The 27,717-nt window shown below is 49.4% G+C and overlaps 1 protein-coding gene across 4 annotated transcripts; it reads left to right on the top strand.

The window, feature by feature from the left end:
- On the top strand, window positions 600-27,464 carry MOV10 (Mov10 RISC complex RNA helicase). 4 transcript variants are annotated; one of them, XM_005677877.3, is made up of 21 exons: window positions 600-689; window positions 809-1,010; window positions 16,672-16,875; window positions 17,158-17,393; window positions 17,581-17,839; window positions 19,133-19,267; window positions 19,885-20,053; window positions 21,036-21,190; window positions 21,452-21,628; window positions 21,736-21,883; window positions 22,546-22,704; window positions 22,950-23,053; window positions 23,197-23,294; window positions 23,383-23,599; window positions 24,714-24,831; window positions 25,043-25,234; window positions 25,452-25,526; window positions 26,384-26,509; window positions 26,590-26,678; window positions 27,057-27,178; window positions 27,265-27,464. In XM_005677877.3, the coding sequence occupies exons 2-21, from the start codon at window positions 874-876 to the stop codon at window positions 27,354-27,356; spliced, it is 3,012 nt and encodes a 1,003-aa protein (XP_005677934.1). In that variant the 5' UTR covers window positions 600-689; window positions 809-873; the 3' UTR covers window positions 27,357-27,464. The 4 variants fall into 4 exon arrangements, with proteins under 4 accessions (XP_005677934.1, XP_005677935.1, XP_017901410.1 ...); XM_005677878.3 differs by having other exon boundaries at window positions 16,672-16,845; XM_013962531.2 differs by having other exon boundaries at window positions 673-689; window positions 863-1,010.

Raw genomic sequence — 27,717 nt, forward strand, 5'->3', positions numbered from 1 at the left:
CTAACAGTCTCTTGCTCTCCAGAAGCTAATATTTTGATGAGTGGGGCAACCCTTAGCTAAACACTAGTAACAATTAAGAGTAATCCAGCCTGGGGTGCATTAAGTGCCCAAATATGTGGCTTAAGACTAGGGATCGCGAGCCTTTCCACATAACGAAGCCTTTGTGACAGAAAAAGTAATGAACTGTTCGTCCCGGCAAAGCCCCTTGTTCCTCCCTCCCACGCGTACACACCTTTATCAGAGACACACGGTCTTCCCCCAAACTTCTTGGCTCTTACGCCTTCCTCCCACCGTCCGCAAGCCGGAGAAGGGAAAATGGGGGAGGGGGGCGTGCCTCTCGCTTCCGTACTTGCCTGTGTCCCAGGCTGTCTGGGGGAGGTGTTGGATGAGCTGCCCCAGTCCAGCTGCAGCCGACCCAGGTCCCAGTCCCTGCCCTTTGCTCCCCTGCTTTTCAATAAGTCGCGAAGCCCTGCGAAGTGGGCGTGGGAGTTGTCCAAACTGAGGCTAGGAAGTCCTCCCGGACTGTTCAGGGGGCCCCAGGCGATAGCCACGTTCAGATTCTGGCTGAAAGCCAGGGGAGGGAGCTTGGGGTAAGGGGAGGGCCCTGAGGGAGGGGTCAGACTCCTTAGCAAAGAGTTAATAGGAAGAGGGGGAGGGGATAGGACGAAGAGACCGAAGGGAAGGCTCAGGTAGGAAAAGAACCCAGGAGGGGAACCTGGTCGGGGGAGAAGGGATCCAGCCGGATCTGGGGTCGGAGTTGGGGCTTTCTACCCTACAGCACCCTCACCCTAAAACCGCCAACTTCCAGCCGCGGCGGCGACTTTCAGTTTCATTTCTACGAACCCTCCTGCCTGGGCCGCAGTCGCCGCCGCGATGCCCAGTAAGTTCAGCTGCCGGCAGCTCCGGGAGACGGGCCAGAGATTCGAGAATTTCCTGGTCGATCGGGGACAGGACAGGGAGACAGATCGCGAGCGGCTGAGGACCATTTATAACCAGGACTTCAAGACCAGGTACGGGCCGGCCCACTCCCCGGCCCCGAAACGCGGGCCCAGCTTACCGCCGCTACCCCCGCGGTGGGGCCACCCTTCCCGCCCCGGGGCGCGGGAGAACGGCAGCTCCGCCAGTGGCTCCGGCGGGTCCCGGGGCCGCGCAGCGCCCCCTCCTGCGCGGTGCCCACGCCCCGCCCGCGCCGCCGGCGCCGCCGGCGCCGCCAGCATCCCACCCGCTCTGCCCCTGCCGGGCCCCTGCGCCGAGTCCGGCGGAGAACCTCCCCCACAGCCTGCTCCCCCGGCGGCGGCGCTGGACATGTCTGGGGGAGCGGGGTGCTGCGCCCACGCGCCTCTCGCGGGGGTTGGGGGCTGAGGGTGGGAAGCGCTCGGCGTGGGGGAAGGGAGCTCGGAAGGGAGCCCAGGCTTTGCAGAAGAACGGGGATCGAGCTTCCTGCTGGGGGCTGCCCACCCTGGCGCAAGCTTTGCGAGGACCTCCGCCTCTTCATTGAGAGGCTGCTTCCTCGGGGGTTCACTATTCCAAAGAGCTGAAGAGACCCAGTGTAGGAAGGAGAGTCTCAGGGAGCTCGGGGAAGAAGGAAAGGGCACCAACTGCGTACGTACCAAACCTCCATTAGCACCTGTGGCTTCTCCATGGAGACCCGCGCGGGGGCCGGTCTCCTCGAGGCCCCTTCTCATCCTGTGGCTTAAGGCTGTTTGGTCCTCCTTTCCTTTTCCCATTCAAGTGAAAAGCAAAGAGACTTCTCCCTGTCAAACCACGGAATTGTGCTTCAAAAAACACCTCTATCAACAGGCTGCAGTCTTGGGGTCTTGGGCCGAAGACCAAGAAACAGTTTAACAGGGATAAACGTAAAGACTTAAATAAATACTGGGTGGTGGGAATTGAGGCTTACTAACAGAAGTCTTGAAAAAGACCTTGGGTTTCAGTAGACCAAAAGGCGGGTATGGCTGCTTAAAGAGCCGGAGAAGTGTTAGACTGTGTTTATAGAAGTGTGGTTTGGGGTGGGGGGCCGGAGGTAAGTGACTTTCCAGGTTTACCGGATCATTTCTGGAATATTGTTTTCAGTAGTGAGTGTCACGTTTTAAGAGGGACATTTAATGGGTTTGAGTAGCACCTGAAGGAGCAAAGACGCTGACCTGTTTTATGTCCCCACACTGTGCTGGACACTGGGGAATATAATAATGCCAGGGGAGCAGGAGAGGCTGTGATAAACATACAGTGTGCTGTAATAAATAGTAAAATAGCATGAGGACTGTAATACAGATAATAAGAAAAATGCTGGAGGAAAAATAAAAAGAGAACAATTACCATTGAGTCACACCATCAACACTGCACATCCATGAATTCACCTGTGTCCAAAAAAAAAAAAAGGTACAATGCAACTGAACAAAAGTCGACTACTTCTTTTGGCTCTGTTAAAGAGACTGTCATTCTTAATGCTTGTTTAGATGGTGAGGAAGACTGTTCGAGACTATTACTGTAGGTACTGCCATGGGAGGAGCTCTTGCTCAATCTCTCCATATAGCAAAGACAGCAGGGATTTATAGCCAACAGCATAGTGAGGGGTTCTTAAATGAAGAATCACTCAGAGACAGCATTAAGGGTTTGGGGGTGGGGCAATGTTGAAGCCTAAGGAAGAAGAGGGTTCAGAGGGGCCTGACTGAAGTTTCTTCAAGGAGAGTCTTTGTCATTTCTACATCAAAGTTAGACAGTATGTTCCAAAACTGGGGGAAAACAGGCTTTGTCAGATAGCCACAAACAGGCATATAGGAAACCACATATGCCATACATTATGAGTGAATCTAAGGGATTTCAAAATAATTTTTTTAGTATGTACTTGTTTTTAGGCAAGTAAGATACAACTCCCCTGTAGTTATTAGGGAATTCGATGGAGAGGGTGGCATTGACCTTGTCCTTTGCTTTGAAGGCTAGATAGCATTTTAGTACTTGGAGGAGGAGGAAAGGCTTCTATGTTGATTCATTCTTTTTGTGAAACCCAGTCAAAGAAATGGAGAAATGTTGGCCTTGCAAAGAGAAAAATTGGAGAGGACAAGGTAGTTACTGGTGAATATTTTAAAGACTGTCCTGAGGGGAAAGGATTATGCTTTGGTGTCATTCCAGAAGGCAGAGCTGGGTTCAGTCAACATGGCCCCTCGGGGAATTCCTTGGTGACCTAGTAGTTAGGATTCCAGGCTTTCACCATGCTTGCTCGGTTTTGGTCCCTGGTTGCTTAAGTGAGATGCCACAGACTGAGTGAATTAAGTGACATAGCCAAAAAAAAAAAGCCACCAGGTGGAAGAGATTTCTGTTCTGATTAGAGGGAACTTTCTTATGCTATGACCTCAACCCTCATCCATCCAATGGAAGTTTATTGCTTCTTCTCTGGGCTCTCATTGCTCCTTCTTCGAAGCCTGGTTATAGCTGGATGACACCCTACCTTGTGTTAGAGCTAGCGTCTCTCCACCAGAGAGACTCTCCACTGTAGAGCCTCTGAACACAGGTACAGGCCTTTCATCATGTTGGAGCCTTCCCTCAGTCTCCAGCGTAGAGCCTTGTACGTATTAGATGCTCAATAAATGCTTCCCAGAATCTAAAAGAGTTAGTAAGTAGAGTTGATCTACAAGGGAAGAGGTTGTAGGGAGCTATAGCAAGTCACCCTGTATCAGGAGTTCTGGGCACTTCCTCCACTGAGAAGAATAGGTCCCTTCAAGCTATTAATCGGTTATTTTATAATTTTATGAAGTACCCTGCTCTCAACTCTTACTAACTTTTCCCACCTCTTGTTATTCATTTGGCAAATATATTTAATGGGGGCTCTACCATTTGCCTGTGCCCTGGTTCCTGCCTCTAAAGAGTGTAGGCTAGTAGGGAGTGGCAGATGTATAGATAAACATGTCATTCTGAGCTTTAGGAGCCTGGATTGTGTTTCCATAGCTGGAGTTTAAATTCTGACTCTGCCACTTACTAGTTGCATTTGATTTAACCACGTATCTAAATTTCCCTAACTGTTAAGTGTGTAAAATACTGCCTTTCTCTCAGTTGTGTGAGGCCAAAATAAAATATCATAGGTAAGGCATTTCCCCTGGTAACAGAGTGCATGGGCTTTGGAAGTGGCAGCTATCATTAACATTGCTGGTTAGGAGTCCATTATGGAATAAGCATTGGCCTCATGAAAAAGTTTCTGAGAGGAGATGATTCCTGCCTTGGGCAAGAGGCTCATTCTTTCATTTAACAAATATTGGCTGAATGCCTCCTATGAGCAAAGCAAAACTGCGTTGCTGTAGATACACAGAAGGAACCTAACTAAGGAAGAAGGAGGCAATTAAACACAAATACTTAAAAAAAAACAACACTTATTTAACAACTGTTCTGATAACTGCTTGTGAGAAAAAGCCCAGGATGTTCGAGACTATGACTTGGAGACCTGACGAGTCTAAGAACCAGAAGTTTCTGGAGAAAGTGATGTTTGAGCAGAATCTCGAATGATAAATGGAGTTAGCAGATGTAAGACAAGGGGAGGGCAGTTCAGGCCGTTGGAGGAAGTAGCGCCTCCAAGGCTGGGGGTGAACTCCTGTGAACAGGTGACATGAGGTCAGAGGGAGGCAGGGGCTGGATTGGGTGGGCCATTGTAGGCCATGGGGAGGTGATGTGGGGTTTTTGTTTTTAATCTTAACAGAAACAGGAAAGCACAAAAAGTTGCAAAGTAGGACACTGAGAGAATCGGTGTTTTTAGAAAGCTCATTCTGGACCTCTATCCACAGTGAAAGTTTACATTTTACTTTCAGTCACTTAGTTCAGTTGCTCGGTCATGTCCGACTCTTTGCGACCCCATGGACTGCAGCACGCCAGGCTTCCCTGTCTTTCACTATCTCCCGGAGATGGTTCAAACTCATGTCCATTGAGTCGGTCATGCCATCCAACCACCTCATCCTCTGTTGTCCCCTTTCCCTCCTGCTTTCAATCTTTCCCAGCATCAGGGTCTTTCCCAATGAGTCAGCTCTTCGCATCTGGTGGCCAAAGTGTTGGAGTTCAACATCAGTCCTTCCAATGAATATTCAGGACTGATTTCCTTTAAGATTGACTGGGTGGACCTCCTTGCTGTCCAAGGGACTCTCTAGAGTCTTCTGCAACACCACCGTTCAAAAGCATCAATTCTTCGGCACTCAGCTTTTATAGTCCAACTCTCACATCCGTATATGACTACTGGCAAAACCATAGCTTTTGACTAGATGGACCTTTGTTGGCACAGTAATGTCTCTGCTTTTTAATATGGAGTCTGGTATACACAGCTTTCACAGAACAGTATGTATCCTTAAAACAAAGCTTAGCCTCATTCCCTACCTTCTGATATTTTTTATTCTAGTTTACTTCAATTGTACAAAAGCCTTGGTCTGGTCTTTACCCATTGAGAGTTGCAATCCAGTTTGTAAAACATAGAACTAGAAGTCCCGTTAAGATCACTTCTTAGGTAGCTAGTCAGACAAGAGCAGGTCCTGCCCCATTCTGGATAGGGCCATCTTTCCCCCTCCCCCCATACCTGGACACTGGTGATCAGAACACACCCAGACATCCTCCCTTTTTTCATTAGGAACCTCTAAGTTCCAGCCAGTTTCAGGACCAAGAAAGATGTCAGGAACACAGTAGGGCTTTTCAAACCACCATCACCAGTTGGCTCAGGTGCACCCAGGCCTAAGAGGTGACTCAGTAATCCAAGGTTCATTATGCTATCTTTATAATAAATCAGCATTGCAATTTTTTTGTACCTCCCCCTCCCCCCTGTAGGTTTTGCTTGGGTGCTTATGGGTAAGCACCTGCACAGGAGAAAAGTTAAATAACCTAAAGCTGTCGATCAATTTGTCAGTCAGATAACTCAGGACACCAGGAAGGACTTTCCACCCTTCTACCCTGCCCTCACTGCGGGGCTGCTTCTGGTTCCCAGACAGCCAACTCTCCTCTCTTCTCAAGAGTATACTTTTGCTTCACCTAAAAACTCCTGCTGCTTGAAACTGCTTTGTGTCTCTCAGTTGAATTCTTTGCCTCAAGAGGACAAGAACTGAGGAATGGCTGTTCTGCCAGTAACAATCTGATATTGTATTTTGAAATACCATTCCTCAGGCTAGTAGGCTTTCCTGAACCAGGTCTAAAAAATTAGTCATCTTCCACCTAACAAACGACGGGGACCAGGGGGGACCAGGGTCCGGGCATTACATACCCAGGATATCCAACTGTGGCAGAAAAGTCTGGAGGGGGAGTGCGGTGGTGCAATAGCTGGGATGGCTGAGCTGCCATTTGGAATGGGTGTGGGGTAGGGACCTGTTCTTCAGTTTCTTCCCTAAAATGGAATGATAATAGTTGCTGCCTCAAAGGGTTGTTGTGAGGAGTAAATGAGATAATACAAGTAGCTTCTTAGAACAGCACATAGTAAGTGCTTAATAAATGTTTTCTGTTTTTGTTGATGTGTTGTTTTTAATGTTGGAGCGATCAGGAGAGCCATATTAAAGGGTTAGACTTAGTCCTGTAGTCTGTGGAGTCATAAGTTGGGGGAAATGATGTAATTTGTGTTTGCTGATAACTCCTGTGGACTCTAGAGCTTCCCTGGTGGCTCAGATGGTAAAGAATCTGCTTGCAGTGCAGGAGACCCAGGCTTGATCCCTGGGTCACGAAGATACCCTGGAGAAGGGAATAGCAACCCATTGCAGTATTCTTGCCTAGGAAATCCCATGGCTACAGTCCATGGAGTTGCAAAGGAGTTGACATGACTGAGTGACTAACACTTTCACTTTCACTTCCTGCTGACTCCTAAGGGATGGACCATTAGAGAGGTGTGGAGTCAGAAGCAGGAGGAACAGTTCATAGGGCTTGGGAAAATGATGAGATCATCAAGCAGTTCACAGAGGAAATATGAATGACTAATAAACAGAAGGAAAGATACTTGATTATGGTCGTGATCAGGGAAAAATGTAAACAAAGTACCATTCATTTGAGCAAGCTCCGGGAGTTGGTGGTGGACAGGGAGGCCTGGCGTGCTACAGTTCATGGGGTCGCAAAGAGTCAGACACAGCTGAGCAGCTGAACTGAACTGAACCATTCATTTGCTTATCAGATTGTCAAAAATTTAAAGGATTGAAGGTTTCTGATGTTAGGGTCTAGGAAAGGGATTTTCTCAAATTTTTTTCAGTGAGAATGTAAGTTTGTACAACTTGTTTAGAGGACAATTTGGCAGAACTTATCAAAGTAAAGGGGGCTTCCCAGCTGGCTCAGTGGGAAAGAATCTGCTTGCCAACTCAGGAGCCACAGGAGACCTGGGTCTGATACCTGGGCTCGGAAGATCCTCTGGAGGAGGAAATGGCAATCCACTCTAGTATTCTAACTTGGAAAATTCCATAGATAGAGGAGCCTGGCAGGCTACAGTCCATGGGGTCCCAAAGAGTCGGACACAACTAAGCGACTAACAACATCAACACTGTTTCTTATGTGAATACAAATCTCGAGGACTTTGCTGGTGGTCCAGTGGTTGACCACAGTTTAAATGCAGGGGCACACACACATCAAAGTAAAGCTTCATTCTCTTTGACCCAGAGGGATGGTTATTGTAACATTTGAAACAGCCAAAAATTGTTGGCAGCCTAGCTATCTATTGCTGAACAAATAGTTAAACCCATCACAGTGCATTCATACTGTGCTATCCTTTGCCACCATTCAAAAGAGCTAAGTGGCTTGGTAAAATGTCATGGTGTCCATGGTGGTGAAAGAAGCCTGTTGCAGAATAGTATGTGTAGCACACACAAAAAATATGTGTACTTAAAATATATATATATATTTATTTTTATATATATATATATATATTTTTTTTTTTTAATGTAAGGAAAAGAGCCTGGAGAAGTATACATCCAACAGTTAAAGTGAAAGTGTTAGTCGCTGAATCGTGTCTGACTCTTTGCCACCCCATGGACAGTAGCTCGCCAGGCTCCTCTGTCCATGAATTCTCCAGGCAAGAATACTGGAGTGGGTAGCCATTCCCTTCTACAGAAGGTCTTCCCAACCCAGGGACCAAACCCAGGTCTCCCACTTTGCAAGCGGATTCTTTACTGTCAAACAGTTAAGCAGGTAGTTGAGAGTGAAAGAGTGGGAACCCTTAATGTTTTGTCAGGTAATGAAGGCAAAAGGAGAAGGGGTGGCAAAGGATGAGATGATTAGATAGCATCATCAACCCAATGGACATGAATCTGAACAAACTCCAGGAGATAGTGAAGGACAGGGGAGCCTGGCATGCTGCAATCCTTCAGGGTCGCAGAGTCAGACACAACTTTGAAACTGAGCACGCAGGTACCCCCCATATCAGCATCCCACCTGCATTGCCACATTTTGTTCCACACTAAGGTATCTCAGATCAATTAGGGTATTTTTGTTATTGTTTTATTTTAAAAGGATCATGTTTTATACATTTTCTATCTCCTGATTTTCTTACTCATCAATACATCATGGAAATGACTCCTAATTGTCTGGTATATTCTTCTAATTGCATTATTGGGTTTTTTCCTCAACATCTTATTATGACAAATTTCAAACATAATGAAAAGTTGAAATAATGTGACATTTAACAACCATATACCCTTGTTACTGAACACAAATTGGTGTGCCCCATGCATGCTGCTGCTGCTAAGTCGCGTCAGTCGTGTCCAACTCCATGCAACCCCATAGACGGAAGCCCACCAGATTCCCCCGTCCCTGGGATTCTCCAGGCAAGAACACTGGAGTGAGTTGCCATTTCCTTCTCCAATGCATGAAAGTGAGAAGTGCCCCACGCATATATGACACCAAATAGACCAAACTGTCAGAGTCAGGAGCAGAGAAAGTGTTATTACGGGGCCAAGCAAAGAAAACAGGTGATTAAGGCAGCTCCCTGAGGGTTTTCTAGGAGAAGTTATAGGCAAAATTTGGAATGAGGGCTGCAGGGTGTGTGACTTTCTTCTGATTGGTTGGTGGTGAGGTAACAGGGTGGGGCTCCGGGAATATTGTGCTCTGCCTGAAATTACTGTCATCCACCTGGGTGGTGGCCTTAGTTCCTAGCATGCAAAGCTATTGTTATGTGTATTCCTTGAGGAGGAAATAGGACCCTGCCCCAAGGCTGCACTATTGTTTCTTGACTGCAAACCCCCCACATCCCCCTTCCCCACCTTGTTTCTGTATTTCCCTCTGTTCCCTGATGAGCAGCTGTTTGCATCTGCCCCTTGGAACTCTGGGAAGGTCAAGGAGGCGGAATGAAGTCTATTTCTACAAAGAAGCAGCAAGGGACACAGATAGGCTTTGTGCCCTGGAGGGCCCCCACAGGGTCATGCTTGGTTTCACCTCACCTGGATTTTTTTTTTTTTTGAATTGCACTGAATTTTAATTGAAAACATTTAAACAGCCTGGCTACTTATAATGAATTATAAAACTTTGATAGTTAAATTGTACTATCATTTATGAAGCTTTTATCCTTCATTATTTTGTAGACCTGAAAGAAACTTTGCATACTTGTGTTTTCAGTTCTCCATTTCAGAGGAAGTTTGTGAAGACAAGGTCCAAACCATTTATAAATTAAAACCCAACAGAGAAATGAAATAGAGGGAGAACAAAATCTATACACAGCTGAGCATAGGTGTTTTTTAAGCTCGTGTTTTGTATAGGAAAAGGTAAGAACTAAAAAACGTAAAGTGATGCATTTTCAAAAATAGCTAGCTTTGAGTGACAGCTTGCTGGTGTAACAGCCATAAGGAACTATTAGCCATACAAAACTGGAAAGTTGACAAACAAAGGGAAGGTGGGATGCCTAGGATTTTTCACCCAGGGTTCATTCTATTGGTGAATTCAAAACATAAGGGTTTCACATGGGCTCACCCAGTTGGTGAATTCAAAACATAAACGAAACGGAAAGAGGTGCACAGGAAAGGAGGAAACAAGATGTCAGGGAGGGGCCAGCCCATAAAGGGGGAGAGAACAAACCTAGGTGACTTCCAGGAAGATTGTTCACCACATAGTACGCCAGTGTGAAACTGGGAGAGGGGCTTGCATGCTAGGATAACTTGCTTTGTGTAAGGACTGTGGGTGTGCCTGCCCATCAGACACCTGATTTTGCAAGACCACAAAGCTTCGCTTTCTGCTATACCTCATGTCTCCGAGTCCATTCTTGAGTTTGGGCTGGTGAGCATGTTTCTCAAAACGAAAGCAAGTGCAGTAGTAAAAACTGAGTCATGAAGATCCCAATCAGAGGCACTTTTAGCACGCCTCTTTTCTTTCCCCTGGTTTCTTCTATGATTGAGTCTTGAACCAGGTATCCACTTGAGGGGGTGCTGGCGATAAATAGGCCACGGAGGAAGTGTCAGCAAATCCGGCCATAACTGTAGACAGTCCGCCCTAACTGTTCAGCCAGGTACCCGTAGATAAATCCAACTATTGCAGGAAAAAAAGAAAATTCCCTGGAACATCTGTTGGGCTAGCTTCTGGCCCTTGTAATGCATTTGCAGAGGCAGCAAGCACGGATGCTCCAACAAGTCTGGCTCTGAAGGCGGGTGGCAGAGTGAGGGCAGCCAAGACCTCAGGGTCGGTAGGGTCCGAGGTCAGCTGAGCACAGCTCTGCGGCCCTGCAGAGCAGGGCGTTGCAATGGCCACTCATCTAGATTTCTTAATTAGTATTTGACAGTTGCCTGCCCATCCATCTGTCTTGCTGTATTTATCTTGCACCATGTAGGCATGTGAGGATCTTAGTTCCCTGACCAGGGGTGAACTAGTGCCCCCTGCAGTGAAACTGTGGAGTCTTAACCACTGAACCAACAGGGATGTCCCCATCTAGCTATCTTAAATTTTTTTGATGCATTTCATAATAAGTTACAGATACCAGTACAGTTCACCCCTGAACACTTCAGCATGATTGTTGTTATTACAACAATTGATCTAAGAGTTCAAAATTTGTTTACAATGGGGGTTTTTTTTGGACCACTCCGCACAGCTTGTGGGATCTTAGTGCCCAGAACAGGGACTGAACCCACTCTGTAGGCAGTAAGAAGGCAAAATCCTAACCACTGGACCGCCAGGGAATTCACATGTTTACCTCCTTTTTTTTTTTTTTTTTTTTAAGTAAAATTTACCTACAGTGAAATAGACAAGATTTCAAGTGTCGAATTCTGTGAGTTTTAATGAATCCATATACCTGTGTGCAACACTCTACCAAGATATAAAACATAACATCACCCCAAAAAGTTCCTTCATCTCCTGTCCTATTTAGTTCTCACCTTTACCCACCCAGAATCCACTGCTCTGATCTTTTTTTTTTTTTTTTGAGATACTATCCATTCTAGAACTATTTAATGGAATCAGATAGTATGTACTCTTTTATGTAAGGCATCTTTTGTTCGGCATAACGTGTTTGAGAGTCACACATGTTATTCCTGTGTATCAGTGGTTTCTTTTTACCGCCAATATTTTACTGCCAACTCTTTTGGTATTCTTTTACCACCAATATTTCTTATGGGCTTTCCTGGTGGCTCAGTGATAAGGAATCAGCCTGCCAAGCAGGAGACTTGAATTCAATCCATGGGTCAGGAAGTTCCCCTGGAGAAGGAAATGGCAACCCATTCCAGTATTCTTGCCTGAAGAATCCCCATGGACAGAGGAGTCTGGCGGGCTACAGTCCATGAGGTTGCAAAGAGTTGGACTTAGCAACTAAACAACAACAGTATATCTTATATGAATATAAATCACAGGGACTTCTCTGGCAGTCCAGTGGTTAAGACTCCACGCTTGCAATGCAAAGGGCTTGGGTTAGATCCTTGGTCCAGGACCCACATGCAGCTAGCTTGGCCAAGGTGGGGGGTGGGGTGGGGTGCGGAATATATATATATATATGCACCCATACATGCTAAGTCGCTTCCATCATGTCTGACTTTTGGTGACCCTATGGACTGTATAGCCTGCCAGGCTCCTCTGTCCATGGGATTCTCCAGGCACGAATACTGGAGTGGGTTGCCGTGCTGACCCAGGGATTAAACCCCATAGCTCATACATTGTAGGCAGATTCTTTACCGCTAAGCCAACATGGAAACATATGTGTGTGTTTGTGTATATATATATAGCAGTTTTATTCAAAATAGCCCCAAACTGAAAACAGTGACCTTGAAACCCTGATATATATACATGTCCTGGAAACTGTGATCTTGGGCAGATTGCTTAACCTCTGTTTTGGTAGTTGGCAGCAAAGTCTTCTTGAGATTGGTCTTCTGGTGTGACCTTGCCTGCGGTTGGACTGTCCAAATTTGGACAATACATATAACCTGACACTTGATATTCCGGGCCATCACACAGCATTGCTGGCAGCCAGAGGTTCAGTGTTTGCATTGTTAACCTGTTTCGTCTATAAAATAACGGTCTGGAATTGCTTGATACTTCTTCACCCATTCTCCCGGCAAGTCCTTATTGAATAATTACCAGTGGTAGGTCTACTCTAGATGTTATAGTCATGTTACATTTTTTATGAATTTTTATTTCATGAACAATATAATAATATTTTTATTAAAAAGTCAGAGTATTATGTTATGTTTGGCTTTACAAGAAACCATCAGACCTTTTTCTAGAGTGATTGTACCATTTTATAGTCCATCCAACAATGCACGAGCTTTCTGGTGTTTTTGTATCCTTGTCAACATTTGGTGTTGACAACCTTTTACATTTTAGTCTTTCAAATGGATGTGATGTATTCTTTTAAATAGCTGTCTGATATTCTGTGGTACGAGTGTTTACAGCTTATTCAGCTATCTCCCTTTGGATGGACATTTGTTTTTAATTCTTGGCCAATGTGAAGGCCTCCTTGCACATATGTTCTTATATGTTGGTATGTTTCTTTTCCATGGATACATTCCCATGAGTTAAAGGATACCTCCATATCAAATGTTAGGAGATGTTGCTGGATTGTTTTCCAAATGGTTGTAATATTTCCCCCTTCTACCAGCAATGTATGAGAGTTTTCTTTCCCACATAGTAATACCTGTTGTGACTGTCTTCTCTTTTGTCAGTCTCATGGAAACAAAATGATACTTCATTTTTACTTTAATTTGCATTTCTCTATTTTTGGAGTATCTTTTCTTACCCCTGATCAGAGTTTGCTCTTTAAGTTGAATATTCTGTTTTTCTATTGAATTGTTCATCTTTTTTTCCGCTTGAAATGCAAATGACTAGATGTATAATGCAAGAATTGGTGTTTTTTTCCAACAAGTATGTACTGAGTTTGTGATTTTTAAAAAAAGTTGTGTTTTTTTTGTTTGTTTGTTTTAATTTTTATGGATGTCACCTTAAACCAAGTGAGCTTGGATAGTGGTAATGGACATGAAGAATAATTTGAAAGCTGTTGATACTTAGGTGGTAGTACCTTTCTCCTAGAGGAGAGCATGGCAACCTACTCCAGTATTCTTGCCTGGAGGATCCCTTGGAGAGAGGAGCCTGGCAGGCTACAGTCCGTGAGGTTGCAAAGAGTCGGACACATGTAAATAAAGAGACTTAGCACACAGGCATAGCACCTATCATAGACGCTGCAAAGCTTGCAGAGTTCCTCCTGCTCACGTCAATGCAGAAGCTTCCAAAGATGGAAGATTTCACCTTAAAATTGTACTTTGGGTTTCTCTTAAAAGCCAGATCTGGCCGTCTTGGGCCTGGTGACCTCTTTCTAGAGATGAGTAGCATTTCCTCCTTTTAGACGGGATTTGTACTCCTGGCTTTGCTCAGTCCCCTCAGGGTCCTGTTTTCTCTCTACCACTAAGCTGAGAGCTCCAGGGTGTTTCAGGGCACATGAGCGTTTGTTTGTTTAGACTTGTTGTTTATTCCCTTAGTCGCATCTGACTCTTCTGTGACCCCATGGACTGTGACCCACCAGACTCCTCTGTCCACAGGATTTTCCAGGCAAGAATACTGGAGTGGGTTGCCATTTCATTCAGGGGATCTTTCCAACCCAGGGATCAAACCCGTGTTTCCTGCATTGCAGCTGGTTTCTTTACCACTGAGCCACCAGGGAAGCCCCTGGTTAGAGTAGTAGATTATAGAATATTCACGTAAGAAGGATATGGGTAATCCTTCTTATACTAATGACTCAAAAGTAGGACCTGAGATGGCTGCAGGTATCAAAGATACCTGTGGAGTCTGGCATCTATTGGCCTTTGAGTGTGTGCCGATTCATGGAACTTAGTGACTCACTGACCAAGTTACCAGGGTTGATTTCAATCCCTTTGCCTCAGCCCCTCAGCAGCAGTTGAGCCTGATACCTGATTGTGAGCCTTCCTCCTGATTCTCTTCCCTCTCCAGGAACTTCCTGCTCTGTTTTCTATTCCTCCCTGGGTTGTGCTAACCTCAGTGGTTCTCAGACTCACTCCCTGGGAAGATCCTGAACACTTCCATATTTGTAAATGCTATTGACGTCTCCTTATTATTAGGGTCTGCTTTGCTTTGTCCTGAGTCCTCAGCTTTTGATTCATGGAGCTAGCTGCCTGTGGACCATGGGGATATCAGATTGACCATGTCCAGATCCATATGTCCCTCCAGCCTCCTCCTCCTGTGTCTCCCTCCTATCTCAGGAATAGTCCCTGAAGCCAAGCCACTGCTTTCGGTATTGTCCTTGACTCCTCCCTCTTCCCAGCCTACATTTGCTCTCCTGTCCGAAACCAAAATCTGCTAATTTTTTATTCTAAATATCAGATCTGTCTCCTCTTCCATCCTGACCACTGCCTTGTTCAGACCCTTGTCAACTTTGAATTGGACGGTTGCAATGGCCTTCTTCTAACTGGTCTCCCTGCCTACAGTCTTGCCTCCAGCAAATCCATCCTCCATTCCTGATGCCTGGGTGATCTGAAATGCAAATATGATCTTGCCACTCCCCTGCTTAAAACCCACCAACATGGGGTGGTTGTGTAACCACAGTGTAGCCTCTGGTGCAGGCTGGAAGTAAGTTACTACTCTTAACTACTACTGCTGCTACTAGTACTACTATTACTACTAATAGGATACTAATAATAGTAGCTAACATTTCTTGAGCATTTTCTATTGTGTTTTCACATGATTTAGTATCTTTTTTAAGACAAATGAGAGCCAATTCAAAGTTTTCTGAATGGTATCACTCACTTGCATGGGGGGAGGGAGAGGGGCAGAGTTATAGGCAGAGGGCACCAGGGAAATGTCCATAACCATGAATGATCTTATTTTGTGCTGGTGAGCCTTCATAGTTCAACAGAGATGGCCATGGTTCCTAGGAACTAGGATTTGCTTTCATTCCCCTCAAAGCATGGAGGGAGGGTGGTCAGCTGTCCAGAGCGTGAATGTGTCTGTGACGTGTCACATGTGGGGTTGTCCTCTGGCCCTTAAGTGCCAGTAAAGGAGGAGAGCTGCTGGCCTTCAGGGTCAGGTGCAGGCTTCATGGCTTGGCATGCAAAACTATGCGAGACCTGGTCCCTGCCCACCTCTGCTGCCTCCTGCCAATCCCTCCTTGCACTCTTCACTCTAGTACAACCAGACTGGATGTGATACTAATCATAGTGCACCTTACTGAGATCTTATGTGCCAAGCACTGGGCTAAGTGGACACCACAGTGTCGGTTTCTCCTGTGATCCACACAACCACCCCGGGAGATAGGTCTGCTGTTACCCCCATTTTATAGAGGAGCAAAGTGAGGCTCTGCGAGGTACAGTGACCCAAGGTGACCCAGCTAGTGTCAGAGAGGGTGGTCCCCCCAGCTTCCCCCACTCACGCCCCCACACTTCGGCTCACACTCTGTGCTCCATCCTGCGCCTGAATGACACCCCTTCATCCTTCAGGACTCAGTTCTGACGCTGTTTCCTGGGGAAGCTGCCAAGTCTGAGCTCCTCCCCTCTGAGCTCCAGGCAGGGGCTGGAATTAATGTGTCCCTCCGTGCTCCTCAAGGCCTCTTTGAACCCCCAGCCTCTAGCACAGTGTCTGGCACATAACAGGTCTCTGTAAGTGTTTGTCGAGTTGACTAAACTGAAATCCAGGCACTGAGCCTTGGGGTTGTTGTCCTTCTGACCAGCTTTCCCTGTCTTCACCCTCTCTAGGCCCAAACAAGCTATTTGATCTCTGGAGAAGGATCCTTTCCCTTCCTGCTTGGGTTCTACCTGCACCCTCTGACTTCGGGGGGACACTGCTGTCTGATCAGCCACCTTGCCCACACACCCTGGACACCTGCACTCTCTGCCCCCTCTCACTCCTCACCAGCGGGCTGGACCTGGGATCCACTCCCCACCATCACCCTACCAGTCAGCTTCTTCAGCTTCCCCCTCTGCCTTAACTCTTTCTGCTTCAGTGTTTATATCTTTTCTGTCCCAAATTGCCCCCACCCTGCCCTAGCTGTTCATTTCTTACTCTCTCTTCCCTTAATCCTCCATCTCAACAGCCCACCATTGGACTTTTCTCCTCAGAAGTACAACCTCCACCACCTGCTGCTTATTTAAAACAATCATATTTAGTCTTGGAGAGGGTCCCCTTGCCTTCCCTGAAAACATTAAGAAGTCCTGCCATCCCGGCCTGAGTCTCTGTCCCCAGCCCCATCCTGTCCCGCACAGAGTAGCTCTCAGACGCCCTCCCCAGCTTGCCGCCCCCTGGCCCTCACTCCCCAGTCTCCTCTGCTCCCGGCAGCTTTGGGACCCCTGCCCCTGGCTTCTCCTCCATGCTGTATGGAATGAAGATTGCCAATCTGGCCTACGTCACCAAGACCCGAGTCAGGTTCTTCGGGCTCGACCGCTGGGCCGACGTGTGGTTCCCAGAAAAGAGGAGAATGAAGCCGGGGTTGGAAATGAGCAAACACCACAGGTCACTGCTAGCCACTATCTTTCATGACAGGTGTGCTTGTGTGTGACAGGGTGTGCAAGAGGGGCCTGGGCGTGTGGGAAACCGTGTGACTGGGGCTTGCCTGGGCTTGGCGGGGGTAGGGTGGGGGCTCCCTCCTGCAAGGACTGAGGGCAGGGCAGGGAAGGAGCTAATTGGCCTGAGTTGAGGGGTGGGTTTCCTGAGCATGGCTGGCACTTGGCCATCCTCCCCATTCTGTGACTTTCCCGAGGGCCACCCCCAGTCCTGTCTGCTCCTGCCCCAGCCCTGCCCGCCCTTGACTCCCGCTCTCCCCAGGGCTGAGTATATGCATGGGAAACATGGGGTGAATGTGGAAGTCCAGGGGCCCCACGAAGCCCGAGATGGACAGCTCCTTATCCGCCTGGATCTGAACCGCAAGGAGGTGCTGACCCTCAGGCTTCGGAATGGAGGAACCCAGCCTGTCACCCTCACCCACCTCTTCCCATTCTGCCGGACCCCCCAGTTTTCCTTCTGCAATGGAGACCGGGAGCTGCCCTGCCTCCTGGGCCCAGGTGAGTGGGCTCTCAAAGACCCTCTGGTGGCCGCAGGCCTGCCCTAGGAGGGTCTGTTGCTTCAGGAATGTGCTGTTGCAGGCTGGTGGGGCTTGCCTTGGGTAGGGGCCATCTGGGGGATGTCAGGGTTGGGATGCTCCTGGGCAGCTCCCTCCCCAACCCGACTCACTTAGCTGTCTTCTCCTAGGTGAATGCTATGAGCTCCATGTTCACTGCAAGACCAGCTTTGTGGGCTACTTCCCAGCCACAGTGCTCTGGGAGCTGCTGGGCCCTGGAGAGCCAGGCTCAGAAGGAGCTGGCACTTTCTACATCGCCCGCTTCTTAGCCGCCGTGGCCCACAGTCCCCTGGCAGCACAGCTGAAACCCACAACTCCCTTCAAGCGGACCCAGGTCGCTCGCAACCCTGTGGTGACCAGCCGGATAGAGGAAGGAGAGAGACCCGACCGGTAAGTCCTCCGTCCAGCCCAGTTCAGGCTGGGGGGTCCCTCCCCACATCACCATGTGGGCCCCTTTCCTGATGGTGAGTTCTTAACTCCTCCAGACCTCAGAGACCTTTTCTAAGAAGAAAAGCGGATATGAGGACAGTGTGGAAGTTTCAAGTATTTTTGACTGTATGATGGATTATCAGACAGCTGGGGTGGTCGTGTTTCTCTCTCTTCCTCTCCCCCTCTCCGTCATAACAGCTTTATGGAAACAACTTCATACTATACAGTTCATTCCTTTAAAGTGTACAATCTGTGATTTCCTTAGCATATTCACAGTTAGGCCCTACCATCATCACAATCCATTTTGGAACATTTCATCACCCCCAAAAGGAGCCCATACCCTTTAGTTATCACCCGTTTTGTGCCCCGGGCCCCTCGTCTCCTAGCCCTCACCAACCACTCATGTACTTCTTTCGATTTCCCTCTTCTGGACATATCATGTGAATGGAATCATAGGTGTAGACATCTCTTTTTAATATGTCCAGGTGTTCACAAAATACTGAGCTATAAAAGCAAACTGTGAGACCACTGTGCTCTTTCTGCTACGAATAGATGTATAGGGGAATTCCTTGCGGGTCCAGTGGTTAGAACTTAAAGCTTTCACTGCAGGGGGCACAAGTTCTATCCCTCATAGGCAACTAAGATCCCACAAACCGCGCAGGGCAGCCAAGAAGTTAATTAATTAATTGGCTAATTAATTTAAAATATATTTGTATAATACATACTGACAAAGAAAAATGTCTGGAAGGCTACATATCAAAAAGTTAACAGTGGTTATCCCTGGATGGTAAGCATGTTTGTTTATTTACCCATGTATTTATTTTACCTATTTTCTGATTTTTTTTTCTCTAATGAACATATATTGTTTGTATATGTATATAGATAACCTCACAGCTTGTGGGATCCTAGTTCCCCAACCAGGAATCAGACAGACCCCCTCTGCCACGGAAGTATGGGGTCCTAACCACTGGACTGCCAGGGAATTCCATATAGTATATATATATTATATTTGTTTTTTTTTTCTTTTAATGCTTTCAAGTATCATGCTTTCTAAAAATGAAAATGGTCCAGCCTTGGCATGAGCAGCCTCGTGAGACAGTGAGTCCTCTCTTCTAGGGCAAAGGCTGCTGACCCCTTTCAGCAATAGTATCGAAGCAGGGCTTTGTGCCTAGCCCAGGGAAGGGCCTTCTCACAGTCTCTGAAGGTGAAGGGTCTCTGTGTTTGTAATAGCTTTTCTTGTCCCCTCTCCTGCAGTGCTAAGAACTATGACCTGGAGTTCAGTTTGCCACTGGGAACATACTACCCACCCCTCCGCCTCAGACAGCTGCTCCCCATCCTTCTTCGGGGAACAAGTATTTTCACTGCCCCGAAGGAGATTGCTGAGATCAAGTAAGTACCATCCGTCTGCACCCTTCACACTGCTTTATATGTTTCTTCTTTGCTCACTTCTTATTTCTGCCCCATGCCTCTATCCTCAGCCTCCCATGCTCAGTTCATTCATCCCCTGACTGGCCAACACACCATGTGTCAGGCTGCATTCAAGGTGAATCACTCACATGAAGGCCCTGACATTGTAGCTGGGGAAAGTGAGCATTTCTCATCTTATGTAGTGATGAGGACTATGAAGAACTAACCAACGTTAAAGCAGGGTAAGGGGTGGGCTGTGCTGTTCTGCAGAGGACAGCCAGTCCTGGCCTCTTCGAGGAGGTGACATTTGAGCAGAGAATGACATTTGAATGGGGTGAGGGTGTGAGTCATGGGAGAATCTTTGAGAGAGGGTGTTTCTGGCTCCAGGATCCACAATGCAGGTCTGAGGTTGGCGGGCAGGGACTCTCTTCTCAGAGGCCTCTGACCCCATCTGCTTCTCTGCTCTTCTAGTCTTCCCTGATTCCTGACGTTTTCATAGTCTCAGGGCTGCAGGGGGAGAGGTGCTCCGGGACATGGGGTTTGCCTGACCCATCCTGTTCCTATCCCTCCCCTCCCATCTCCCCACCCGTCATTGCCAGGGCCCAGCTTCAGACAGCCCTGAAGTGGAGGAACTATGAGGTGAAGCTCCGGCTGCTGCTACACCTGGAGGAGCTGCAGATGGAGCACGACATCCGGCACTATGACCTGGAGTCAGTGCCCATGACCTGGGACCCCATAGACCGGAACCCCCGTCTGCTCACCTTGGAGGTCAGGGCTTGGGTTGGTAGTAGGGAGGATGGACTCAAGTTAGCCAACCCACAGACTGTGGGCAGAACAAAAGGATAATGACGCTGTTCCTGTCCCAGAGGGCTCAGCAAGTAGCAGAATAGGCATCTAGGCCCCCGAAAGAGGCGTCAGAGCAGGGTAATAGGGAAGACGGGGGTTTTAGCCCAGACTTGGCTATCACTTGGCTCTGTAACCTTGGGCAAGTCTTTCGCTATCTCTGGGCCTTAGTTCGCTCACCTGAAAAGCATGGAGCTGAACTAGATGATTCGTGTTCTTTTTTGTTTATCTGTTTGGGGTTTTTTTGGCTGCACTGGATCTTCATTGCAGTGTGCAGGCTTTTCTTGTTGCAGCGTGCAGGCTTAGTTGCCCTGCAACATGTGAGATCCTCGTTCCCCCCACTGGGGATCGAACCCGAGTCCCCTGCATTGGAAGGTGGATTCTTAACCACTAGACCACCAGGGAAGTCTGGAAGATAATTCTTAGAGACCTCTCCAGCTCTCAGATGTTGAATGTGTATACATAAGTCCAGAATTGCACATGAGAATGGATTCCTGCACCCATGTTCTGAGAAAGGCACCAAGTGAGAAGAGACAGCAAGTGAGGACGATCAGGGAATGTTTCCTGCAGAAACTGAATTTTGAACAAGATTTTAAAGGCAGAGTAGAAACTGAACTGGCCAAGAGGGCAGCTGGACTTACTGGGAAGCTGACCCCTGGCTCTTGAAATCGTGCCCTGGAGGGTTGCCAGGACTCCTGGACTCAGCATCTCTGAGCAGCTTGGGCAAACTTGTCCCTTCCCCATCTCCCCTGACTCTTGCCCTGCCTGGTGGAAGAGGAAAGAAGCAAAGCTCCCTGAACCCCAGGGTAGATGTGGCTCGTCAGATCTTGTGTTTCAGGAGGGGGTCTCAGTGGGCCCTCCACTGGTCATCTTGGGCTAGAAGCTTGCTGGTGCTTTTGCTTCCTAGGTTCCTGGGGTAGCTGAGAGCCGCCCCTCAGTGCTGCGGGGTGACCACCTATTTGCCCTTTTGTCCTCTGAGACATATCACGAGGACGCTGTCACCTACAAGGGCTTTGTGCACAAGGTGGAATTGGACCGGGTCAAGCTGAGTTTTTCCACCAGGTAGGTGTTGAGGGAACCCTGAGCTGTAGGAACGTCTACAGATGGCCCAAAGGCCAAGGGAGGAGGATGTTTCTCACCACAGTGAGTGGGACCCCAGGGACAGAGCAGGGGGCGACCCTGAGGTGCCTCAGCAGCTTCCTTTCCTAGAGAATTGCTTGGAGGTCTGGGAAAAGGAGTGGGGTTGGGGTAGATGGAGAGAGTCCTGGCCTTTTATTGCCCACCCCTCCTTACTGGAATGCTTCCCCCTCTCCCTTGCCAAAGCCTCCTGAGCCGCTTTGTGGATGGGATGACTTTCAAGGTGAACTTCACTTTCAACCGCCAGCCCCTGCGGGTGCAGCACCGTGCCCTGGAGCTGACGGGGCGCTGGCCACTTGGGCCCATGCTCTTCCCTGTGGCCTCTCGTGGAGTCCCGCTGCTGCCCTCGGATGTGAAGCTCAAGTGAGACTGTGGGCAGGGGGTCCAGGCCACTTGAAGTATGGGTGCAGGGGATGCGGTCAGGGAGGCTTCTGGGACTCAACAACATCGTGTTTGTGGCATTCTGCCAGGCTGTACGACCGGAGTCTGGAGTCAAACCCGGAGCAGCTGCAGGCCATGAAGCACATCGTTATGGGCACCACCCGCCCCGCCCCCTACATCATCTTTGGGCCTCCGGGGACGGGCAAGACTGTCACCCTAGTGGAAGCCATCAAGCAGGTGGGGCCTGAGCCTGTGGCCTACACTCTGAGTCCCCCTGGAACCAAGCAGCTGGCCCCAGGTTCTGCTTCCTTCCAGCTCCCCAAACGCACTCCCCTGAGCTGGCACCGAGGGCCAGTGTGGCTCTGAGCACTGTGTGCACGTTGGGTATTGCACGACTCCACACTGCAGTTCGTGTCTCAGTCATGATTGCTGTGTTCAGTCGCTCAGTCGTGTAGGACTCTGTGACCCTCTGGACTGCAGCACGCCAAGCTTCCCTGTCCTTCACCGTCTCCCAGAGCTTGCTCAAACTTGTGTCCATTGGTCAGTGATGCCATCCAACCATCTCATCCTCTGTCGTCCCCTTCTCCTGCCTTCTGTCTTTCCCAGCATCAGGGTCTTTTCCAATGAATCAGCCCTTCGCCTCAGGTGGCCAAAGTGTTGGAGCTTCAGCATCAGTCATGGTAGCCTTTTATATTTACTGCAGCAGTTTTCTAGCATAAAGTCCTGCTTGGACTGCAGTGGGCTGGGGATCAGAACTTGCCTTTTTAGTCACTCCCTCCCCTAGCAATGGGAGAGAGATGCCACACTCCGCCAGCCTGAGTCACAACCACACTTCTGTGCACCAGCCCCCACCCAGAGACCAGAAGCCGCTTCCCACACTGTGCTTATCCCCACCCCAGGTGGTGAAGCACTTGCCCAAAGCCCACATCCTGGCCTGCGCTCCATCCAACTCAGGGGCTGACCTCCTCTGTCAGCGCCTCCGGGTCCACCTACCCAGCTCCATCTACCGCCTCCTGGCCCCCAGCAGGGATATCCACCTGGTCCCTGAGGACATCAAGGTACCTAGGGAAGGCAAGCGGCCAAGGGACAGTGGGTGCTGCTCTGGGTCAGGAAACTAGGAGACCCTCATTCTGAGATACTCACTGTGTGACCTTGGGTGGGTCAGGTGCCCTCTCTGGGCTTTAGTTTCAGTTATGCGTAAAGTGAGAGAAAATAAATAAAATTGCCTGGGGGCCCCGGAGCCAGAGTGAGGGTGAAATTGGCGGTGAAGCCAAGCTGACTCCTTTCCCTGCCCAACCCTCAGCCCTGTTGTAACTGGGATGCAAAGAACGGCGATTTTGTATTTCCTTCCAAGAAGAAGCTGCAGGAATATCGTGTCTTGATCACCACGCTCATCACTGCCAGCAGGTGGGAAGTGTGTGTGTGTGCATCTCTTAATATTGTGTTAGTAAAGAGGTAGCAGGCTGGGGAGTTGAGGGGAGGGCTGGCCTAGGTGAGCATTCAGGTTTGACAGTCTGGGTGTGACCCCTGCCTGGCCTGACACCTCCCAGGTTGGTCTCGGCCCAGTTTCCCATCGATCACTTCACACACATCTTCATCGACGAGGCTGGCCATGCCATGGAGCCAGAGAGCCTGGTGGCCATAGCAGGTGAGGGGTTTGAGGGGGCTGCAAGTATGCCCCATATGACGTCAGGCCCCACCATATGCCTTTCTCCCCATCACTCCCCACTTTCCAGGGTTGATGGAAGTCAAAGAAACAGACAACCCAGGAGGGCAGCTGGTGCTGGCAGGGGACCCTCGGCAGCTGGGGCCTGTGCTTCGCTGCCCGCTGGCCCAGAAGCACGGGCTGGGGTACTCACTGCTGGAGCGGCTGCTCACCTTCAATGGCCTATACAAGAAGGGCCCGGATGGCTATAACCCCCAGTTCATAACCAAGCTACTGCGCAACTACAGGTACCCCACACCCTCCGCCAGCCCAGCTGTAGCCTCCATCCCACAGTCCTGTTGCTCAGAGACTATACAGAGCAAAAAGACTGTAAACTGGAGGGTCTCCTCTGCAGTCCCATCACTGCTGTTTGTAGATAGTGTGACTTAGCACGTGCCCTCACTCTAGAGCAGTTCGCCTATTTGTATATCAGGGGATGGTCAGTGGTTCCCAGACACTGGAATATGTCTGAGGCAGGTCCCAGGTGAAGTTTCTAGGCAATCCAAGGAGAAATGAGAATAATACAGACAATTAATGATTATTCAAGTTAAAGAGCTGTATACTTCCTTAAGTCAGAGAATTCTTGCATCTGAAATGCTCAGTTGAGTTCCTAGGTGGGAACTAGTTCCTTAGATGAGTCCACTAAGAATGCAAATAAATGTTAGCTATTGTGTTAGTACTGCTTGTATTTTTGGATTTTTTTTTTTTTTTTTTAGTTCTGCCAGTTTAATGCTACCAACCCATCTCCCTCCACCTTCATGCACACATGCTCAGTCATGTAACCCCATGGACTGCAGCCCGCCAGGCTCCTCTGTCCATGGACTTTTCCAAGCAAGAATACTGGAGTGGGTTGCCATTTCCTTCTCCATATTTTTGGATTTAAACACATTATCTCATCCAGTAATGGTGATAGTCAGTGATACGTGTTTTTGTATTATCCTTCCTTGGCAAAATTGAGACTTGAGAGTGGGTCCCTAATTTCTTGGTGTTTTCTTTTAAATTTGAAATCTGTGGATTGGATGCTTCCTGGAGCCACATTTGGTTCTGCTTTCTGTGGTTAACTGTGTATGTGTTAGTTGCTCAGTCATGTCCGACTCTTTGCGACCCCATGAGCTGCAGCCCACCAGGCTCCTCTCTCTGTGGGATTTCCCAGGCAAGAATACTGGAGAGGTTTGCCATTTTGTGCTCCAGGGTATCTTCCCGACCCAGGAATCGAACCCAGGTCTCTTAGTGCCCAGCTGCAAAAGCTGTAACTGAACGAGTCTGCTCTGCAGTGGGCAGGACAGGATAGTGTGTGAGTGGGTGGAGGGGTGCCTGCCCCTGTCTGGTCTTGCTCTTCCTTCCTCCTCCTCCTCCTCCTAGGTCTCACCCCACCATCCTGGACGTTCCTAACCGGCTGTATTACGATGGGGAGCTGCAGGCCTGTGCGGATGTCGTTGACCGAGAGCGCTTCTGCCGCTGGGAGGGTCTGCCTCGACAGGTGAGGCTGAGCGGGGCTGGGGCTCAGGCTCCCCACACCTGTACCCCAGCCTCCCTCTTACCGAGGGTCTGGGTAGCAGGAGTCTCTGAGTGGAAGCCACAAGCCCTGCCCTTAGTTACCTGGGATCCCCCATTCCCTGGAAGGGTTTGGGGATGGAAGGGAAGGGAGTCAGGGAGGTTCAACTGAAGGTTTCCCCTAACCCTGTGTCCAGGATTTTCCAATCATTTTTCACGGTGTAATGGGCAAGGATGAGCGTGAGGGCAACAGCCCGTCCTTCTTCAACCCAGAAGAGGCTGCCACAGTGACTTCCTACCTGAAGCAGCTCCTGGCCCCCTCCTCCAAGAAGGGCAAAGCCCGTCTGAGCCCCCGAAATGTGGGCGTCATCTCCCCATACCGGAAGCAGGTCAGGCCCTCAGTTCCCATCAAGGGAACATTCCCATACCTAGCCAGACCGCTAGGCAGAGGCTCCAGCTCAGGCCTCTCTGCTGGCCCCATATCTCAGAAGAGCTCAGAGGTCAGTTGTACCTCCTCTTTGCCCCCCAGCTCCCTGGCCTCCTGCCTGGCTCCCTCTTGTGCTGGGGTAATGGCAGGAGAGAAAGGCACCTGTCCCCATCTTCCAGGTGGAAAAAATCCGTTATTGCATCACCAAACTTGACAAGCAGCTTCGGGGACTAGACGACATCAAGGACTTGAAGGTGACCCTCACCACTGTTTCACACTCCCCCCTTGACTTCTGTTTCCCTCGCTCCCCCACTTCCAGACACCTCCTTGGGTCCCTGCCCTACTGCTCCTGGGATAGCCCCAGTCCCTGCCCCACCCTCGCTGCCTGAGACAGACTTGGGCTTTCCCCTGGCTTCTCACTGCTGGAGATCCCAAGTTGTAGGTCTGGGCTGGGGCCAGGAAGCCTGTGTGTTTAGCAGTTACCCCGAAGGATTCTTAGGATCAGGCTGATTTAAAGTCTCTACCCTAAGGATAAAGTCCAGTCTCCCTAGCCAGCCCGACCTGTCGTGTGATGATGTCTCCACTCACCTCTCCCCCGCTGAGTCAGTTGACAGCTAGCTCTACTCTTTCTCAGATAAGAATCACCTGGAGAGCTTTTAGTGCTGCCAGGGCCAGGGTTCCACCCAACCAATTAACACAGCTATCTGGGGGCAGAGCCAGGGCAGCTGTTCTTTATGGCTCCTCAGGTGATCTGCGATCTGCGCAGCCAGGGTTGAAAATGGGTACTTTAGGAATTAGAGGCCTCTCCGGTGGAAATTCTGATTCAGGCGGTCTGGGTTAGGGCCTAGAGTTACTTAAACAAGTGCTGAGTGAAAGTCTGAAAAACTCTGCTGAGTTAGTGTTCTTTGGAATCCTGTTTTCTTTGCTTAGAAGCCTTTCCAGTTCCCACCACTTTAACTGGATTCACTTTTCAGGTTTCAGCTAGCACAGCATAGTTCTGTCCTCCTTCCTGGCTCCCTTCACTGTGACAACTGTCCTCAAGCTCTGGCAGGCGGGTCTGGTTCCTGGGTCCCCTGCTGAGTGCCTCCGGCCCTGCCTCCCTCCCCTCTAGGTGGGCTCTGTGGAAGAGTTTCAAGGCCAGGAACGCAGCGTCATCCTCATCTCCACCGTTCGGAGCAGCCAGAGCTTTGTGCAGCTGGATCTGGACTTTAACCTGGGTTTCCTCAAGAACCCCAAGGTTGGAGGGCTGGTGGGCTGGTGGGTACTCCTCCCAGGGGACCCTTCCCTGCTGTGACCCCCACCACCTCTTCTCTCCAGAGGTTCAATGTGGCAGTGACTCGGGCCAAGGCTTTGCTCATCGTGGTGGGCAACCCGCTCCTGCTGGGCCACGACCCCGACTGGAAAGTGTGAGCATCCCACCCTCCGTCCCTCTTGATGGCTACAAGCCTTGTTCAGTCACTAAGTTGTGTCCGATTCTTTGAGACCCCCTGGACTGCAGCACACCAGGCTTCCCTGTCCTTCACTATTTCCCAGAGTCTGCTCAAACTCATGTCCACTGAGTCAGTAACACCACCCCCTAGCCTAGGAGAGCTGTAGTTTTATGAAGCACCCTTGGGGCTCAGGTAATCTTCCCATCTGTTTTATCTTAACATCTCCATTTGCCAAGGTTAAGCAACTTGCCCCCAGGCATAGGCCAGTGTGCAGGACCCAGGCTGGGCCTCCAGCCTCTGCAGGCACTCGGCCAGCCCTGTGCAGCTGTGTATGAATGCTTCTGTACCCCACAGATTCCTGGAGTTCTGTAAAGAAAACGGGGGGTATACTGGGTGCCCCTTCCCTGCCAAACTGGACCTGCAGCAGGGGCAGAACTTACTCCAAGGTCTGAGCAAACTCAGCCCCTCTACCTCAGGTATGGCTGGGCCAGGGTGGGCCAGAAGAGGGGCAGTGCTGAGGGATGTAAGTGACTAAGACAAAGCTCACCCCCTCTCTTTCTAGGACCCAAAAATCACGACTACCTCCCCCAGGAGCGGGAGGGTGAAGGGGGCCTGTCCCTGCAAGTGGAGCCGGAGTGGAGAAATGAGCTCTGAGGACCGCCCACCTGACCCCCGTCCCCTGCTGCTCACAACAGGCTGCTAACAATTGGGAGAAGGGGGAGGAAGTTTCAGTGAAAAAAAAAAAAATGTTATTCTTTGCCAGAGTCTCTTGTCTCCTCAGCCAGGCCCCAGCTTTCTAAACTCCCAAAATGACCCCAGAGGGGAAGGTGGAACTGTCACACCCTGCCCAAGGCCAAACCCACCCCCATCCCTCCACCCCCCTTCCAGGGGAGGAAAGCCAGTGGGAGGCGACAGAAGCCACCCACAGGCTTCTAAGTTTAGCCTGTTCTCCAGACCACTCCCCTCACCCGCCTCCAAGGCCCAGAGCCAGGAATGACCTCATCCTTTTCTCCAA

This window comes from Capra hircus, chromosome 3 (genome assembly GCF_001704415.2).
Source record: "Capra hircus breed San Clemente chromosome 3, ASM170441v1, whole genome shotgun sequence".
Taxonomy (NCBI): Eukaryota; Metazoa; Chordata; class Mammalia; order Artiodactyla; family Bovidae; genus Capra; species Capra hircus.